At 35.2% G+C, this 20962-nt stretch overlaps 1 protein-coding gene and 6 non-coding genes across 8 annotated transcripts in view; 3 read left to right on the top strand and 4 right to left on the bottom strand.

The window, feature by feature from the left end:
- The window catches only part of LOC126776724 (neurobeachin), a 474955-nt gene that overhangs the window by 226594 nt on the left and 227399 nt on the right, over positions 1 to 20962 (bottom strand). For both annotated transcript variants that reach the window (XM_050499418.1, XM_050499416.1), the window contains exons 4-5: positions 11444 to 11544; positions 10074 to 10169 (exon numbers count right to left, since the gene is read on the bottom strand). In XM_050499418.1, the coding sequence (XP_050355375.1) occupies positions 10074 to 10169; positions 11444 to 11544 (197 nt within the window). The remainder of the gene's footprint in view (positions 1 to 10073; positions 10170 to 11443; positions 11545 to 20962) is intronic.
- On the top strand, positions 1598 to 1670 carry Trnaa-agc (transfer RNA alanine (anticodon AGC)). Its single transcript has one exon. It is a non-coding gene; the product is annotated as a tRNA-Ala (tRNA).
- On the top strand, positions 2695 to 2767 carry Trnaa-agc (transfer RNA alanine (anticodon AGC)). Its single transcript has one exon. It is a non-coding gene; the product is annotated as a tRNA-Ala (tRNA).
- On the bottom strand, positions 16580 to 16652 carry Trnaa-agc (transfer RNA alanine (anticodon AGC)). The gene has a single exon. It is a non-coding gene; the product is annotated as a tRNA-Ala (tRNA).
- On the bottom strand, positions 17795 to 17867 carry Trnaa-agc (transfer RNA alanine (anticodon AGC)). The gene has a single exon. It is a non-coding gene; the product is annotated as a tRNA-Ala (tRNA).
- On the bottom strand, positions 18545 to 18617 carry Trnaa-agc (transfer RNA alanine (anticodon AGC)). The gene has a single exon. It is a non-coding gene; the product is annotated as a tRNA-Ala (tRNA).
- Trnaa-agc (transfer RNA alanine (anticodon AGC)) lies at positions 20535 to 20607 on the top strand. The gene has a single exon. It is a non-coding gene; the product is annotated as a tRNA-Ala (tRNA).

Consider the following 20962-nt stretch of genomic DNA (forward strand, 5'->3'; position numbering starts at 1 on the left):
TAGACAATTACTGATCAGCAAATATTTGATGTAAATCGAAATCTTTAATGGTAATAAAAATATATCAAAACTATAATAAAATACAAAAGGTACATCACATCACATCCATTTATAGCTTCAGTAAAATCGCTGAACTCAATATCGGTACGGCGAAAAGAGTAAGTTTGCTATCGAAAAATAAAATAAATACGAAGTCGATTACGTGGTGTACGTGTCTCTGAAGGTGAGATTGCACTGACATACGTGTTTCCTAAAACATATGGTATCTAGCTTGTCTGAAACTGTCTTGAGTAACTGTGCAGTATTACTATTTCATTGTACGTATTATAAAATACACAATAAATAATATCATAATAGAATATAATTAAAAATATTGTAGTACAATTTGTAAGTCTTGATGTTTATTATGTAAGAACAATTTTAAATTATTTTTTAAGCGGTGTTGGGCTTGTGTAAGCCCGTCCGGGTGGTATATTCATTTATATTAACGCTAAAAACTGGTTCCGGTTTAAGGGGATAGTGACGGCATGTAATTAGAGGCACAAATAGATATACTGTAACATTTATATATTATAAAAATATGTAAATGTTGAACAAATCCCTCGAATACTATATGCGTACAACGAATTAAATATCAAAATGATTATTTTTAAAAATCAGTTAAAGCTGATATCGTATAATTTTAAAAAGCAATTTTCTAATACTCCTATTGAAATATGAAATCGTACAAGTGGTCTTATGATATTACAAGTTATAAAATATATTTATAGGTAAGCATAAAACGCGTCGGCGTCGCAAACGGTAACAGCGCTGAGTGTAGCCGACTCTAGCGAGACGATGAATCCAATATCGGATCGCCGACGCAAGCAATAACATTGCAATCGGAAAAATAAATACATAGAAATATATTTTAAGACATTTTATTTTTATAGTGAGCACGCTGATATGATTGATTACTACATGTCATAAAGTTTTTTTAAATAAAAGACAGTTTTAAATATTTCGATTAATTTGCCACTCATTTAAATGTATACTAATGAATGAAGTGACGTTTTTTTTAATGTCAAACTGAAAAAAACTACTAAAGTGGTATACATATATACAAGGAGTTAAAGCGCGTTTAGGAGAAGGTCGTATATAATCCCCTAGCTAATATTATAAATGTGAAATTGAGTTTGTTTATTTGTTGGTTTGCTTGTTACAATTTAACATCGTCTTGGCACGCGCTGGCAAATAGGATATATACATACTAATCACCTTTAGCAACGAACACATTGCTGTTTGTTGATAGAATAACTAAGACAAGTGAGTTATAGTAAGTTATTCGTAAGTATTCTTACGGACTCCATAATATAAAGCAATTGGCGAAGCAGAGAAATAAAGATTAACAAAAATTACTTTACGCAAATTTGATAGATTGTGTTTACAATGTAACGTTGGATAATAAAATTAAGATAAAATCAAAAGTATTTCGCTTCATACTCGTAAAACCTGATTACACATACCTACAATGAAAGTAAGGCTCTACGTCATATATTTGGAAATCATTATAATACGTACTGGCGTCTGGTACAAGTTTTGCGTGTTTTCTACCAACGGGGGCGTAGCTCAGATGGTAGAGCGCTCGCTTAGCATGCGAGAGGTACCGGGATCGATACCCGGCGCCTCCAATTCGAATCTTTTTAGAATTCCGTAAGCCTAAGAATTATTTTATTTTTATAAGTTGGTCTAAATATTTCTGGAATTTAATAATTAATATCCAAAAAAAATATAATAAATATTTTAGGAACAATTTGTTTAATTATAATCATAATTAAAAAAACATTAAGAGACTCCTTATCTAAATAAAAAACCATGGAACGTACTTTGCCGTATTACATTTTCTAAGCTGACAGCTGACTTGAATCTAATTTTTATGACACTAACAACTCGCAACTGAGCAAGGGATGGAAATGAAAATTGTCTCGTGTTGAAAAAAAGATTTAAATATGCCTACTCATACAACGTCATCTATATATTAGTAGTAGTCTCCTCCCGCGGCTTTACCCACTCGTGAGGGGTGGGGCAGGAGTTAAGGATATGTGTTTTTCTATACACAACACGCAAAGTTTCACGATAATCAGTTGAGCAGTAAAGACGTGAACGCGGAACAAACAATTTTATAATATTACTAAGGTTGTGTACACAACATCAATATTTATATATATTTGTAAATATGAATGAATGTAAACCAATAGACAGTATTGGCTGCACTTATTAGCATTACTCCCGTTGTTTGGAATAAATTAACAAAATTAAAATGAAACATTGTTAAGACGAAATGAAATGTGCTACATAATGTCTGAGGTATAAAGGCTATACTGCTATGCTATTAATTATCTTCTGTTATTACACGGGCTCCCTCGCCGCAAAAAAATAGAAACAGCTCGGCATAACACGTACATAATAAAAATAGTATGTTTGACGGTAAAATAATTATGCCACAGTTTAAAGAAGGTACTTCCTTCTTACATGATACGTATAAAGCTGTTAAACTTCGTAATGAATGAATTACGTATTGCCTTTAAATACAACGCCAAAATATAATTACGTGATACTAATATAAATATGCAAGTGAAATACATTGATGCAATATTTCGTTTCTATTTGTGAGACATTCGTATTGCTGCCAAGAATTTCATCAAGTGTACTAACGGGGGCGTAGCTCAGATGGTAGAGCGCTCGCTTAGCATGCGAGAGGTACCGGGATCGATACCCGGCGCCTCCAATTGGATTATTTTTTAACCTATAATTGTTTTTACTATTCCTATAGGTTTTTGTTAACTTAAGTAAAGATGGCGGGATCGTTGGAAAACAAAAAATCACTGTTTCTTTTGACTTTTTCTCATTCTTCTGTCTTTTGGTTTTTATCTCATTCTTTCCGAACCGTTGGTAATCCGAACCCTCAATATTTTATATAAATTTTGATTTTGCTATTCAAAACGTCGTGAGGAATTCGTCGTGAAGTAACGGCCTGTGAGTGTCAGACTGCTGGGGTAAGGCCTCTTCCCCTTTTTGAGGAGAAGGTTTGGAGCTTATTCCACCACGCTGCTCCAATGCGGGATAGTGGAATGTGTCAGAATTTCAGTGAAATTCGACACATACAGGTTTCCTTACGATATATTCACTCACCGTCAAGTACGCTATGAATTATAAAAAGTTAAGCACTTGAAAATTCAGTGGGTGGGTTTGAACCCACGATAATCAATTAAGATTCAAGCGTTCTTATCACTGGGCCATCTCGGCTCAATTAATACTGATGTTAATTTTAAAGCATGATTATAAAATATTCAAAATGGTATTAAGGTAAGCTGTGTAAGAAAACATATTTATTTGATATTTACCAGATTAATAGGAATATAGAACAACGCATAAAAAACCCGAACCAAGAACAGCCAACTCTCTATTAGTTATTATTAAAAATATAAAAACATGCTTCGAAAACCGAGCATATACCACTCTGAAATCTATATCAAAACAAAAACAATACGAATGACAATATACGTCAAACAATAGACACTACAAACACAAGAACCCGATAGCGTTAAAGGGAGAATAATACCGGCATAGGATATTCATTAATGTGCTCTCCAATTAGTTCGCTTATAGGACTGCGTGTATAATCCGTTGTTTATTATTTCCTGACGTATATCTGGGTCAATTACCTATAGGGCTCTGCGTGTTTGACATGTGAGATTATCATCACATCATACACATTACATATATTATAGATATGAACGTATGTCATTATTGCTTTCGTTCTATTAAACGCACTGAACATATTGTGATGATAGTAATAATGTTGTTCTATATGTAGGGGATCAATTGCTTTACATAAAACGTTAGTTTCGTTCATGTGTGCTAATTTTGAAATATCAAATAAATATGTATTGTTTTTTTTTATATTCTCCGGGAGGGCAAATGACTCTACTCCACCTGTTGGTAAGTGGTAGTAGAGTCCAAACGCGACGACGGCCAGTACAGACGGGAAAAACGTTCTGCACTAGCCGCCTTCGCCTTGCCGGCCCGCAAGATGCCTCTTCACGCCTCGTTTGAAGGAACCCGGGTTGTAAGAGGAGGGGAACACGTGAGCTGGTAAGGAATTCCATTTTTTGGAAGTGCGACAAAGAAAGGAGTTGCCAAATTTCTTTGTTCGCGATGGAATTGATGTCACAGTTAGGCGGTGACATCGAGAACCAGCTCGCGTGGACTTAAGAAGGAAGGGGGAAGCAGGAATTAGAGAGAATAATTCCTCAGAGCACTCGCCGTGATACAGTCGATAGAAAGCGCTCAGTGCTGCTATCTCACGACGCAATAGTAAAGGTTCAAGGGTGTTTGTGACCTTTACGTCGCCAATAATGCGTACGGCACGTCGCTGCAACCGGTCCAAGGCCTCAAGTAGGTACTTAGCGGAGCCATCCCAAAGGTGCGAGCAATATTCCACGCAAGACCGTACCTGTGTTTTGTACAGCAGGCACAGTTGTTGTGGCGTGAAAAAGCGCCGCACCTTGTTCAGAACTCCGAGTTTCCGTGAAGCTGTTTTTATAACAGCCTCGATGTAATCCCTTGGACTAAGGTCGCAGCGAACGTCAATCCCCAGCATGGCGATTTTGCTTTGCATCACCAGCGGAGTACCACAGAGGGAGGGAAGAGGGGAAAATGTTGACTTTTTCGCCGTGAGAGCGCATACCTGTGTTTTCTTGGCATTAAACTCAACAAGATTATCAGAGCCCCATTTGGCGATGAGCTCTAACGTCCTATCGAGTTCAATGACAAGATTCTTCCGCCTCTCCTCAATTTCCACTCGCCCAGCCACTGCGCGTCCGTGGTATCCACCATGCACTGTACTATCGTCTGCATAGCAATGTATGTTCCCAAGAGAGAGCATATCATTGATATGCAAAAGAAAGAGATGTGGGAGATAGCACAGATCCCTGGGGGACCCCAGCATTCACTACATAGAATTGTGAAGCGCAACCATCAACTAAAACACGAAGGCTACGCTTGTGTAGGAAGCTGGCAATCCAGGTGCATAGCTGAGCAGGCAGACCATATGCCGGCAGCTTGGAGAGAAAACTTCTGTTCCAGACCTTGTCGAAAGCCTTGGAGATATCGAGGCTGACAGCCAACGATTCTCCATGCTTGTCGATAGCTTCACCCCAGAGGTGTGTTACGTACGCTAGAAGATCACCTGTGGACCGTTTTGGTCGAAACCCGTACTGACGATCATTAATTAGACAGTGATCTTCTAGGTAATGGATCAGTTGGTTGTTTAAAATTCGTTCCATCACCTTACAAAGTACTGAGGTGATAGCTATTGGCCGATAATTTGCCGGGTCAGACCGATCCCCTTTTTTGGGAACCGCTTGCACATTAGCTCTTCTCCAAGCCTCCGGCACACTTCCCGAAGAGAAAGTTGGAACAGGCGCGTTAACACAGGAGACAGCTCCGCTGCGCACTTCTTCAGCACTATGGCTGGTATTCCATCGGGACCGCTAGCTTTCCGTACATCAAGTGATTGCAGCTCCGCACGCACATCACGTTGCCTGATTTTAATGTCAGGCATCGTATGGCCACATGCAGGTATTGTAGGTGGCAGTGCACTACAATCATCGATGACGGAATTGTCGGCAAAGAGTTTAGCCAGGAGATCAGCTTGCTCTTGCGGACTGTGAGCTAGCGATCCGTCCGGATTTCTGAGCGGTGGCAGCGAAGGTTGGCAGAAATTGTTTTGCACAGACTTGGTCAGACGCCAGAAGCTACGGGAGCCCCTAGGATGCGAAACAAGGTCATGACCAATCTGTACAATGCGCTGTGCATCCGCTCTCGTGTATGCCTTTCTACAGGACTTGGAATTTTTATTATAGTTTGCTTTCAGTGAGTCAATGTTAGATGCCCCGCTAATGCAGCCGTTGATCCACTTGCGATATGCCGCCTGCTTAGCTGATACAGCATCGGCACATTCACGAGTGAACCAACGGTTACGCGTACTCCTACTGACGAGATCTGAGCTAGGAATGTAGTATTCCATTCCCAGCATGATCTCGCCAGCAACAGCAGCGGCACTAGCTGTCGGGTCATTCCCACTGAAGCAACGTTCCTTCCAAGGGACCGACGCATAGTAATCGCGCATACCGTCCCAATCCGCCGACTTATAGTGCCAAACGCGACGTTTGCATACCGCTAATGGCGGCAGCTTGGCCTGTGGCACTCTGGTAGAAATAAGGCTGTGATCCGAAGAGCCAAGAGGAGCCTGAACCACAACCTGATATTCCACCGGGTGAGAAGTCAGCAGAAGGTCCAGTAGAGAAGGTGCTTGCCCATCAATGTCTGGGATCCTGGTGGGCTGATCAACCAGTTGGGTCAAGTCATGTGTGAGAGCAAAAGCATGAGCAGTCCTTCCAGCATGGTCAGTTTTGAGGGATTTCAACCAGGATTCGTGGTGAGCATTAAAATCCCCCAAAAACACCAATTCCGCGTTAGGAAATTGCTCTTGCGCAGCATCTGCCACCCGACTAAGATGGTCAAATAATCGGCTTGTCTCCAAGTCACCATTGTGGGATCTGTAGAGGCACACGTAGACTCGGCTCTGACGAACCAGGTCCACACGTACCACCAACATGGAGAAGGAGGGGTCCTCCAAGCAGCGCAGTCGGTGACAGCAAACATCCGTCCTGACGAACAAGCATACTCCGGCTTTCGCTTTGAAGGATTCTTCAAGCGTGTAGCCGGGATAATTAAGGTAGCTGGTATCGGCAGGACGGAGTATTTGTGTCTCCGTGAGAAACAGCATTGCTGGCCGTGCTGTCTCGAGATGGTGGTGGACAGCGTTGAGGTTAGTGTGGAGTCCTCGGATGTTAGAGAACTCGACCTCAAACAGCGAGGGTATGGTGGGGGTGTGCACCGCTGTACGACCGTTATTTCTGTTTTGTTGCGCCATTTGGGAAAAATAGAATGGAAAAGAGACGTGAAGCGAGCGATGTATTGCCACGATAGGGATGGGCAAAGCGTGGAGGCGTGTTTCCCCAAGTGGTTGCCAAAAGGGAAAATACACTGACCCGCCGGACGGAAGGGCCCCCGAACCCCCCCGGAAGTGGCCGCCGGGACTCCACCTACCGGTCACCAACCGGCACGACGGTCCACCCCGAGATTATGCGTGGCCTGGTGGGGCAGCCTCACGAGCTGGTTAGGCACGCTCGGGCCCCTGTACTATGCCACGGGCGGCCAGCGGAACAGCCGTTTCTTCGGATCTCCTTGTCCGGCAGGTCAATACAGTTTCCCCCGGCATTGGTTCAACAGCCGTCTCCAATTGGACCAACACCCATCGCGGCAATACTCGCTCGGGCTCTGGCTGTACGCTGGCTGACCTCGAAACGCGGCTGCAAGCCACTTCACGAGTTTTTCACCATGCGTACGGTGGTAACAAGCCAGGCGGATGTTAGCATCCTACCACCAGATGAGCAGATGGTCGCTCAGATATCCTTTAGTCGCCTCTTACGACACCCATGGGAAAGAGAGGGGCAGTGAAATGTATTCTTTCTCCGTCACTGCACGGATATAAGTATACAATATGGATATAATATCCATCCAGAATGTTTCCATTTAGAAATGTTTATTAAGAAAAGCGTAATTTCAAGCGGTTCTACACGAAACCCCGGGATCGTATTGAACAGATGGAGTCAACAAGCTATGGTAATTATTTAATGTTAAGCAAAAATTAATGAATTTCGCATGTGGCGTACGAATTTGTAAAATAGTAATTATATTATTTATTCTAAATCATACTTATGGTAATAAGAGAAAAGATTTTTTTGTTTTCTTTATTTATAATTTAATAACCTTATAACAATTATAGCCACAAAGTTATCAGGGCAAAAAATTATATATACAATACTGTCTAATAAAAAAATATATGATATATATTTATTGAAGTTAACCGAATATAACCGTCACTTTTGTTAAATTTTTGGAGTTTTTTGTAAGGAATTCTAAGTTCGCAAAAATGTTAAAAACTTGATCGTTTTAACTGACCAAATGCCATTTAAATATCTTCTATTGGTTCAGTAATTTGAAAGATGTTAACAGAATAAAAAACACTTTTATAAGTAATTTAATAAGTAAAAGTAACAGACGGTTAGTGTCCTAATTTTAAATAAAGGCCCCTCTCGTTTTGAGGATTGGGTTCGGTCCATATTCCACCACGCTGCCCCAACGTGATTTACGAAATACATGAATACACATTTGGTATCCGTATCGATTTTCCTTCCTACATATGCATGTTTCTTCGTTTTTTTTTTTTTTTTTTGATGAATTAGACATATAATAAATCCGAAACTGATCGCTGTCTGTACATGAAAGATATATGAAAAAATCTATTACCGGGGCTTTATCAACGCAATAGAACCCAAAACAATGATTGTTAGAATTTTTGTCTGTTTGTCTGTGCGTTTGTTCACACTAATCTTAGAAACAGCTTAACGGATTTGAGTGTGATTTTCACTAATTTATTGTGGCTTAAAATTTAGTGTTTGTTTTATTTCAATCGGTTTATAAAGTTATATCAATGTAAAGAATCACGTCGAACGTTTATTCAATACTATTGCTATTGAATAACTGTTTTCCAATGTAAGTTGAACTCAGATCTATATGATTAATCATATTAAATAGGGTTCTGCTTATGTCGGTTTACTCGCCTATGCCTATATATGTCTATCTTTTAAGGTTAACTATAACCTTTTGTATGGTAATCAAATTTGTTCTGAAATAATGCATTATTTGCAAAGTCGTTTTTATAAAATATTAATTCTTATGAAAGATATCGAGATAAGACAATAGACAGTTTTTAGTAATTTTTATAGGTTGTTTGAAAATATTTATATATACGTACGTATTTATTTTCGGTTTGTAATTAGCTTTATAAGTTAAAGTATATAAGTTAGGTAGATATTTCGTTTCATTGCCACATTTTTTTTCCATGGTTTTGTTAAATTTATACTTAGTCCATTAGTTTGACAAGTGAAGTAAAGCCTAAAGTATATATTTAATTTTTTTAATTCAAATAAAAATTGAAAATAGTTAAAATTAAAAATTTAAAGTTGCTTGCTCGGGTTTGAACCATGAACCTTCGATCAAGATTCACGTGGGTCATTTCGGCAAAATATTGTAGATACTACGATATAACTGTAAGTAAATTTGTCACTCCTCTTTGTTCGATGATTAATGAGATGGCAGGTAACTGGATAATACTTGGTGGTAGGGCTTTCTGCATGCCCCACTGGTTAGATACCACCCACACACTCATCACAAATTCCATAAAACAATAATACTTAGTTGTTGCGTGGAGGGTGAATGAGCCAGTGTAAGTGCATGCACGAAGGACATAACATCTTAGTTTCCAAGGCACACTGACGATGTAAAAAATTGTTAATATTTTATTTAAAAAAATCCTTAAATGTTAAGTTATAGAAGCTAATGATTCCGCATCCCTCTTAGTATCCACGTTAATCATAGATTGTGATTAAATAGACTTTGACAGTAGACATGGACATTGTAATATTTTAAAAGAGACCTCTCTTAAAAGAATTCGTGGTCGCAAAGTCGCGAATGTAGAAATGTAATTTCTTTATTTTGGAGGAAAATATTTTTAGCCGGCAGAAACGACATTGTCGAATGAAAAGCCTCTCTGACATGATTTTAGTACAAGTTCTTTTTTCCTTTGGGTCAGTACATTTTTTGTTGTTATATGAATGTAAGTAAAGTATTTCTTCTTCTTTTCTAGTAATATGAAAGCATCCATTTCAAAATGCTTAAAAGTTAGTGGAGCACCTTCTAAAGCTTATATCTCTTTCAATATTGGATTTTATAAGTTATTATTTTAAGAAATTTGTAATTTGTTTTATCGTTTAAATATCATTCGAGATCTCCAATTTTGTTAAAGTCAGTAGGTTCACAATACTTATAGTGAACAAAACCTGAACACAGTTTACATTATTTCTTATATTTTATAAGACATTGCATACTAAAGTATAACTTACCGATCCTTTTCTGCCGGGAAAACTGAAGAATACGTCCGGACCGTTCCTATGTGGCATCTGACGGAGCACGTTTAACAGCTTAGCGGAGTGCCTCGGCTGAAACAATATTAATTTTTAACAAAACATATTTTACCTGCTGAGTAAACCATAGATTGTGATAAAATACTTTGACAGTATATAACGAAATGGAACTCTACTTTAATCTTTAAGTTCATAATCCATTTACTGTCGATGAGTTCGTTAACAAAGGAGGTTCTCTAATCGCCTGATTTGAACATGTATTGGCTTTAGCATCCTGATGGATATCGCTACATGGTATGGTTACACAGATGTGCAAGACCTACTCGTGCACAAGTGTATGCACAAAGAGAGAGTGCACCTGCACTTTATAATCCAACACGACCGAAAAGACACGAGAAACCAAAGAGAATAAACATTGCCAATTTTCGGACAACAGGCTTCTTCTACGAATTTCTCGCCAGAAACTCCTAATAGCTATAGTTAAATGACCCTGATCATGTATTTACCAATTTGACAATTTAATGTTAATAATATCCATGTGAATACAGCATCATTTTATTTAGTTAGTAATATAATCATGTTTGATGTTAAAAATAATATGTACATACGAGCAACCACCAATTTGCTTAATTCTGGACCATCATCGAACTACGAGCTAATTAATTGGAACGGTCAGTAAATGACTATGTTTACTATCGGTTAATTATGCACGTATTGAATCCAATCGCCAGCGATAAGAGTATATAAAATTATCAATGTGATACTATGCTGTGCTTGTTGTTAAGTGAGGATACAAACCAAATTGTAAATTTTCTTACAAAAAATTTTATAAAATTTCTTCACTAAACGAAACCGGCTTTAAATAAACTAACCAAACTACTGCAGTCATGTTTCGAGCCAAGCCGAGATAAATTCCGCAGCCTCCCCCGCATTGTCTTTCTCACGTACCAAGGCATCATGAACGAGAGTAGATAGTAAAATGTGGCTTAATACGGAAAGATCCCACTTTACGTACAATTAGTGAAACCACGGGTGCTTTTCAAATTTGCATTGTTATAGCAGGCGGTAATTAGCCGACAGGAACGGCTGTGTTACTTTGTGTTTATATTTGCTTAGTGGAGCCTGACATTATTCGTTTGTTATTTTTACTTTTGTTTGCCTTGTGTGTCGCTTTGTCCGAGCGCTTTGTTCAAAAGAGAAATGTTTTTCTTATTAAAGAATTTACAACCACACAGAAAACAGCTAAGTCAAAGCGGATTTTTTTCATTTTTGTTTAAATTTAAATACAAAAATATAAGAGGAGAAGACGTAAAGTATGTAAAGGATTTTTGCTTAAAATTGTTACTTACCCATTTTCCATTGACTGCCTTCATAGCGTTAAACAACTGTTTAAGTTCTTTAACAGTAACGCTGTAACTAGCCAGGACCCCTAACATTTCTATCAGGAGATCTGTAAATAAAAAAATACCGATTGTCATAAATCTGCGATGAAATTGTGCATGCTGAATATAAATGTTGAGTGTCGTTTCAATAAATAACAATTTCCTGATCAATAGCATGAACACAAATAGTCCCTTTAAGACAACAGTAATATACACCGTACCACAGAATGAATTATAGGTGATACATTTGCATAATGGAATCAGAGACGTTCTATATCCCGTTACATTATTCCGTCGAAAGCCCGATACAGTGTTACGCTGTTCGCTACTAAATTAGGCATTCGCAACGAATTAATAATTCAAGTGAAACATTAATCGGAATACCAAATAGGAGAGCTGATGCTCCGTCGCGGTAAATGGGGTGTAACTTACACATCTGAATATGTAGCGCTCTGTTAAACTTGCTAGGGTTCTGCGGAACTTCATATGTATATATTGTTTCATTACACTTATTGAAACTTATTATCTTCGTACACTAGAATTCATGCCACTATTCAACGCGGTCACGATTTATACAGTAGTTATTTTTAGTTTTATTTGTATATAAATATTTGCTTTAACGTAAATAATTCTGTAAAATATAAATAATAATAAAGTACATAAGATGACATTCACGATGTGAATCTACGTCAAAGTCAGATACAATATTGGACCAATTTTAAAATGCGGATTTATTACATATAATTTTATTTCATAAAATTAAAATTCAATAATTCCATAAAACCCTTGTTGCATATATTATTTCTGAAGAGTACGAAGAATGTCGTCGTCACATTACATTCATAATAAAAATGAAAACAAAGGCCCACGCATTGCTCGAATTCAATACCAGGGCACCATGAGTAATGAAGGTATTATTTGTGAACAATCGCGGAGTTCTGACGTTCTGGTGTTACAATATTAGTATCGGCGCGCGAATGCAGTTGCTGTGCCACCCACACACATTTTATACAGCAATTCGAAATTTATCAGCCACTGAATATATAATTTAAAAGTATTTATTATAATTTATTTTATGTACAACATTTTTATAAAATACAAAATTAAAATAATTTAAAATACCTAGTTTAAAAGTAATTTCAAATACAAAATTAGATTAGAAAACTTTAAAATTTAAACGTAATTTAACATTAAAATAAATTTATAGAAAGAAATTTAAATTAAATTCATCTTTGTTTCTAGAAAATGTATTTTCTGCAAGTTCATTAGCAGGATAAACATTGTCTCCCCTGCAGAGTTTTTCATTTATCATGTTTCATCTTTGATTTAAGAACAACACAGACCGGGAGGATGGTAAAATGATATTATTTTGTAATGTTGTGTTCATTCGTTGTCCTTTTATATAATATGATAACATAATATATAAATGTACTATTACGGAGAAGACAATTAAAACGAATTAAAAACGAATGAAAAAATAAGAATATTCGAAACGCATTAATGTGATACCAAGTGAAATGAAAACAACAGAGGATCCCGCCACGGTTGTCGCCTACCAGCGTCCGCATTGTATTCTGGACTAATCCTGCGGCCGCGGTTAATCCCGGTAAATCGCAAAACAGACCGGGCTCGGGATTGTGCCGCGTTCGCCAAGTTAAATACACGGGTATTATTACGACTAGCAGATACAACTGGTAAGCTCTTACGTCTGTGCTCGAGAGGATTGCTGCTTGGTATATATTAATAAGCCGCGTTATGGCCGAATTAATGGTCTAATTGCTGGCCTGATGGAAAATAATGGTTGAACGATAGATGGAAGATACTTTGAGTGTTTTAATTGGTGGTATGCATATGAATAAAAAGTAATTGATAAAATATCACTTTAAAGGAGAATAAATTGTTTCAATAAATTGGTTAAGCATAACATATACATTATTCGCCGATGAGGTTGTATGCACCTGCAAATAAAATCACATTTATAGCTAAAAGCTACAAATCTTACAGACCTTACTTAAGATCCGTAATAAATAAATTAAAGAAAATGATAGGGGCGCCGTTTGTCATTGATAAAGTTGTCAATCGTGACAGCTTGTGCTTCGAAATAAATCAACAACCACTAATAAAAAAATAATTAAATATTGCTTTTAGAAATATTATGCTCTAAGAAACAAACACAATTTTCGAATCTAAATGGGTGTGAAAGAATTGCTTACAGAATGTTTCGTTGCAACAAAAGTTTTAAACAAGAGTATTTAAAAATAAAATGATAAGTGAAAGAAAAATTCCATTCGAAAATCATATATTTAAAATAACTAGGCAACACAGATAAAAAGAATAAAACTACTTAAATACTTTTATCGGGAAAGCGTTCGAGATGTAAGGAATTCCAATGTGCATGGCCAGTGTTCTATGTGTCAGCCTTAACGTGAAAATATGCTCGGCACGTATTCCTAGAAAAGCGATGGATTTAAAATGTTCAATCGCCTAATAACTTTATTAATATGATACTTTTCACCACAAACAAAAGGTTCGTACGTAATTTAAAAATAGTATATTAATATGTTCTCTATAAGACTAATTGTAAAGAAGCGGGAGATATAACTAGTAATATATTGTTACGAACTCTTAGATGTATGATGAAGTCCACCTGATCGATTTCGGTAATGGCGCCTATTGTTAAAATTAACTAAACAACTGCGCAGGACGTGTTTTAGTGTATACAGGTATGTGCGCAAACACACGTTTTCCCAAACCGGCAATATTTTTGAAAGACCTATCCAACGACACATCACACAATGAGGGAGACGAGAAACACAAAAACATTCCCATGAAAAACCTGGAAACGTGTGGAACATTAAAAATATTTTTTTTTAGATTTTATTTTACTACTTCGTTTGCGTGACACTAAAAGGCTTCCTTGTTAACTACAAAATACTTAAACCCGCATTCGTAACATTATAATTAATTTAAACAATATGCATTTCATTTTGAAAGCGGGCACATGATTATCAAGTCAGACGTGTATATGTGACGTCTCCCCGCACGCCACGGACAATAGACGCAAATTAAGTTATACTGTTGACAAAGTATCGACTCCGCACTGTTTACTATTGTTGAAAATAAATTTTTTTTTTTAATTAAAAAGTTGAAACAAATGAAACACGGAAAATTAATGATTCTACTGATTTATACTAAAATTTAAAAAAACAAACTACAATATTTATGGTTCGATATAATATATCGTTACATATATGGTCTTACATAACGTACCTGTTTATCAATTAAATATAACTTTTAATTAATAAAACCTTCTTTGCATATCCAAGGTAATATGTCAAGGTATAAATTTGTATTTATTTAAATAATAATTAAAGTATATAAGTACTTTAATTTCAACATCCAGACTACTTTTCAGTAAACTTTTATCTCGATTTAAGATAACATTTTATTTCAAAAGTGTATTTATTTACGTACATTGTGTATTTTTGTATATTGCGGTAAAATTACATTACATTTATAGAAATTATAAATCATGATTGCGTGAAATGGTAACAAGAATACTAACAGCGTTCTCCTGTTGAATCGCAATTCGGAGTCTATCAATGGTGGAGCAATAAATATTACCAGACATTACCACGCCCCATATTATTATTTAAAACTAGCTGACCGGTGCCCACTTCGTTGGGCGGTAAACATACTTGTGATGAAATAATGAGTGTGGTTCGGTTGGTAGTGAGTGCTATGATTTATTTCCTGAATACCAAAAGTCGCGTTGGCAGAACATTAATAAATTTGTCTCGCTTATTTGGTATTTTAAATTATCTCTTAAACTATACAACCAAAAACATGCTGAAAAAAACGAATTTTATCTAAATAAAATTTTATTGGTCATAAAACAATGTATTTCTAAATAGATTGACGTGTTGTATATAAAAAAAACCGTGTAATAGAAATATCACTCAATGTAATGTATTTATGACACGGTCACGGTTCCATACCTATGTCGTATGATGTCTCTTTAATCATTCGTCCAAATTATAAGCAGTAAAAGGGAAAAGACTTTGTTTTAAGCACTTGAGACGATAATTTATTTTTTGATAAGATTACATAATTATTGATGATAATATATGACCAATAAAAATGATTTAAATTATTTTATTACTACCTTTTATGACTTAAATATAAAAGTTAGACATTTGCTGTCAGTGACTTTTTTGTAGGCATTATCAAGCTCTACAACTTTACTCTCGAACTCAATCATATATCTCTCACCGTTCGGCAGCGCTCGTAAAAAACGTTTACGTTCGATGGTTTTTACTCAAACTTACTTTGCAAATCCGACTACCACAAAAGTCTTTTCATTTTTCGGGTTATTATATAGCCTATGACATTCACAAATAATGTGGCTTTCTATCGGTAAAATAATTTTTAAAATCAAGGTTCAGTAGATCCAGTGATTATCCCCAACAACATCACAAACTTTACCTTTTTATAATATTAGTATAGCGATTTAAAATAATTGCACTACTATTACCTACTCCAAAACTCCAACTGTTACGATTGCTAACGGCGCGAATATAATTTGGAATTAGAAACATTAGTTCGAACCGTGTCCACTATTCTTAACGATAAGAAAAAAGTTCCGATATTTCACAATCACGATTATTACAAGAAAAAGTTAAGACAAATTTAATAAATGTCGACTTGAACTTATTGCTCAAAAAGGTGCAAAAGTATTCTTCAAATAAATTTATAATTACAGAGTATCGAAATTATATCATATATTTTTCATGATAATATAAAAGCTATATGAGAACTTCAGAAGTCCTATTTGTCGATGTTGATATCTTATAAAAATATAAGAATTTATCTTTTAAGGATGGATGTTTAGCTAAAAACTGATTTCTCTTTTTCTGTAAATATTGATTACTGTTTAAATTATTACCTACATCATTTATAGGTAATGTTTAATTTTAATATTTCAAAATTTGTGGAGCAGTTTTGGATACTTAGACGAAATAAAGCAATAAAATAATAAAAGTTAATTACGGGAAGATAAAATGATATTAATAAATAAGTAATTAAATTTTATTTAAAAACAATTGGAGGCGCCGGGTATCGATCCCGGTACCTCTCGCATGCTAAGCGAGCGCTCTACCATCTGAGCTACGCCCCCGTTGTTAAGCAATTCAAATATATTAATAATAATATTCCGCTAAAAGCGTTAAAAACTTGTATCACTAGAGGCGGTTATATGTATTTTTTATCATTACGAACGAAACAATTTATTTATAAAGTAAGCAAATGTTTAATAATCATATTTTCCAATTTGTTACAACAGCAAATTGTTTTAATTATTCTTATTGTCTAGTCTTATTTCCACGTCATTATAACATTATATCAAGTTCAATCATCACTTAGTATCATAGTGTGTGTAATCTTAGTAAAATAATGAATAATTTCTTATTTAAAGTTCTCAGATTTACCAGGGTAACAAAAAATTGTAAGAGATCACAAGATATGCGGCCTTGTTAGGGTGAAGGATCTTATAGACAGAACACATCTGTCATATTTTTTGTCGGTACTATGGCAACTCGCAAATAAAAAACAAAATACGCCTTAACTAAAACTTTAAAGGGTTTTATTAACTGTTTTATTTTCCCAAGCATACCAGGGCAACATAGCAATCGGGATGGTGGTTTAAGAAGGTTAAAAAAACGAAATAAATGGTGAAAGTATAAATTACAGATTCAATAAGGTTCTTTTTAAGAATGACATTTAATTAAAACACATCATACATATTACAAATACTATTGAGTTACCGTGTGCTTGATTATAATTCGTCTCGTATTCGATTAAGGAAAATAAAGGTTGGTAACCTGCATATATGCTGAAAGAAGTTCAACCCTATGCGATCTACTAATTCGCATCCATAAAACGAAGCAGCGTGGTAGAATTACCTCCAAATTTTCTCCTCAAGGTCTTTTCTTAGCAGTGGGATATTAAAGAGCTGTTATTTGCTTTAATTAACACATCTAATTTATGAGTCACATTTTACACTGGCTTACTAATTTTTGCTTAAAGTGCTAAAATAGCTTACAGTAGCGTATTGTAATCAATAAAAAATTACCGGCCTTACTTTATATAGACTTAGCGGCTCTTTAGTTAATTAAACACTGATTTCGCTCTTTGTTTCATTAATGTTTTGAAATTCATAAGAAAAAGACACAGATGTGTTAAGCTAATCACCCGCTTTGCAACGTTAATAAAAAGGCTGTTAAAACAAACTATACAAATATTAGCAAAAAAAGCATAGATTGGAGGCGCCGGGTATCGATCCCGGTACCTCTCGCATGCTAAGCGAGCGCTCTACCATCTGAGCTACGCCCCCGTTAATACTTATTTTTAATTTTATAATCTGTTTTGATATATTTATATATATATATACGTGCAACTAGTATGTATAATCAATTTTAATTCAAACTAAGTTCACATTTAAAAATAATTTTACTTTTTATTTAAAAATTTATACAGAAATATTTAAAAAAAAAATTCTCGAGATGTCTAGATATATAACAGAATATATACTAGGACATCATCACAGTTAAAGAGACCCTTACTTAAATAGAACTTTTAAGAATCCCGACAACGGACTTTTGGAATCAACCCCATTATGGAGATATAAAGGGGAACGAACCCGATTATCCCGGTTTTCCGTCTAAGGTAATCCCAGATATGTTCCCAGTAATATTAGGGTATCATAGATGTATAGGAGCTTCGCGAAAGTGAGGTTTATATATTATACAACACACAACAACAACAGCTGGTGGTCCGCTGAACAAAATAAAACAAACAAATATTTATTTTAACATTAAAGGGTTGCGTCTCCTTCTCACAGGTACTAGGAATTCATATATTACAAGAGAAATCGTTGCAGCCACAAGAAAAAAAAAGAGTGTAAGTAAGTACACAATAGAAAAACTACTATATTATCATTTATGTTTTGATTTATTCCAAATATTAAATTATATCACATTACAAAAACGTCTTTGTTTTAAAGTAAAAATTTGGAGGCGCCGGGTATCGATCCCGGTACCTCTCGCATGCTAAGCGAGCGCTCTACCATCTGAGCTACGCCCCCCGATAATGAATGAACGAATTTGTTATTTATTTAATATTTTAATGCTCTAGTTATTATTACGTAAGAATGGATTACGTGACATTCATACTTGAAAGTCATGTCGGCCTTTCACTTTGCTACAGATTAAATGCGTACAACCTTCGATCGAAGCATAAAACAATGAATGAATGTGCGTTCTTAACATTCATTCGGTATGTTGATTGACCTCGATCTATCTTACAATAGTTTTTGCAATAACAATAAAGGATGAATATCAATAATTTAGATATCATAGTAACAACATATTTTAAAGCAATATTCTTTTTAATTATATAACAAAGTGCGGAAAATATTAAAAGCAAATAGTTATTTCCCACTAAAAAAATTTTAAAACTCGACTAAAAGTGCTAATAGGGCCCCAGATATATCAGGACGTTAATATATGAATAACATTACTTAATTATTCATAATAACGACAAGAGGGACAAAACAGTTACAATGCAAACAAAACACCTGAAGTTACAAATGGCTGCCTTCATTGGTAAAGATCGACATTATTCAGGTAACCTTATAACGTCACAATGAAGTGATATAGGAAACGCTAAAATATATTCTGTTTTTACATGACACGTTCAAGATAAATAGAATTTTACATACACACACCATTGCAAACATACGTACAAATTGAAATAAATAATTTAAAAAATATAAAAATAATACTAGGACAACAGAATAAAAGGATTTGAAGACTGTCTGTGCACGTCAAATAGCTAAAGAAAGTTATTCCAAAGCTTGAACTTTAAAGGACTCGCTGTAGAAAGATCCGAATCTGAATGCAAAAGTATTTCAAGAAGTAGGTTGTTATTCGAACAGAGGCAACGCTCGTGGGGAATCAAAGAGGAATTTAAAACGATATTTTAAGTATGAGGAAGTAATAGGATTGAACTATACACTAAAGCAATTCTAAACTAATCGTAAGTATGTAAGTATTTTTAAAACAAGTGTCGGGACCATCGAGAACACATAAAAGAAGACTATTTCCTCATACAACTTCAGTAGAAAGAACAAACAGCCGGTAAATATTGTTAGCTCTTTCTACTTTCTTTAATGCAGGATTAGCCGAATATTGTCGTAAAATGTTTTATGTATATTTTTAAATTTAAATGTATAAAATTTTTTTTTTTCATTTTTAACGACGTAAGAAAAATCGTGTTTTAATTTTTATTAGTTGATGTTTTAAATAATTTTATTTGTTTATGTTTCTTTTATATAAATATATATTTAAAGCTCGACTGCGCTTAAGACACACAACAGTAACAGTAACAGCCTGTTAATATCCCACTGCTTTGCTAAGGCCTCCTCTCCCTTTTTGAGGAGAAGGTTTGGAGCTTATTCCACCACGCTGCACCAATGCGGGTTGGTGGTCAAGTACGAGATGAATTATAATTACAAATTAAATACATGAAAATTCAGTGGTGCTTGCCCGGGTTTGAACCCACGATCATCGGTTTAGATTCACGCGTTCTTACCACTGGGCCATCTCGGCTTTTCTAGGCCACACATGGTGCAAATTTGTTCACGATTTTTCCTTAATCGCGGAGTATTAGATGAATTATAAACACAAATTGAGCACATAAAAATTCAGCGCTACTTCCCGAATATTAACACGCAATTATATTTTTTAAGAGTTTCTTATATATCATTAGAAATTAATGAATTTACTTAATCACATTATTATAATTTTAATTTATAAAATATCGTATATCGAATTTCGTATATGAAAGATTACTTAATACTACTTATTGTTTTTTCTTTTAAAAGTTTTAAGTACTTCAGACTTGTTAGTTACATCAGAAAAAAGTTGAAGCAACATTTTGAATGTGATTTATACGATTAATTGATTCCAAATATAAAAATAATTTACATTTCAAAACTAACGGGGGCGTAGCTCAGATCGTAGAGCGCTCGCTTAGCATGCGAGAGGTACCGGGATCGATACCCGGCGCCTCCAAATAAAATATTTCACTCACTTTGCTTCAAAGTTCATTTATATTTAAATAATAAAAGCCTCGGTAAAAAAGGTCTTCTATAATTTTTACACTCGTTAGAAACGGAAGTAAAAAAAATATAGCTAAAATTTTTAATATAATGAATATAAAAAATGGCTTCGATTCCAGGTTTCTAAATGCTGCATTAGAATTTATAACATTCTAATGCAGCATTGTCATCCGAAACATATTAAATGTTTATTCTTTCTGAATAAAAACTATGGATTGATTACTGTTTTTCGGCTATTATATACCTTCTCGAAATAAACTGAAGTCACAAAGAGGAGAGGAGGAATAAACTAGTCATATGACTTCTTG

The sequence above is a fragment of the Nymphalis io genome, chromosome 21 (genome assembly GCF_905147045.1).
Source record: "Nymphalis io chromosome 21, ilAglIoxx1.1, whole genome shotgun sequence".
Classification (NCBI taxonomy): Eukaryota; Metazoa; Arthropoda; class Insecta; order Lepidoptera; family Nymphalidae; genus Nymphalis; species Nymphalis io.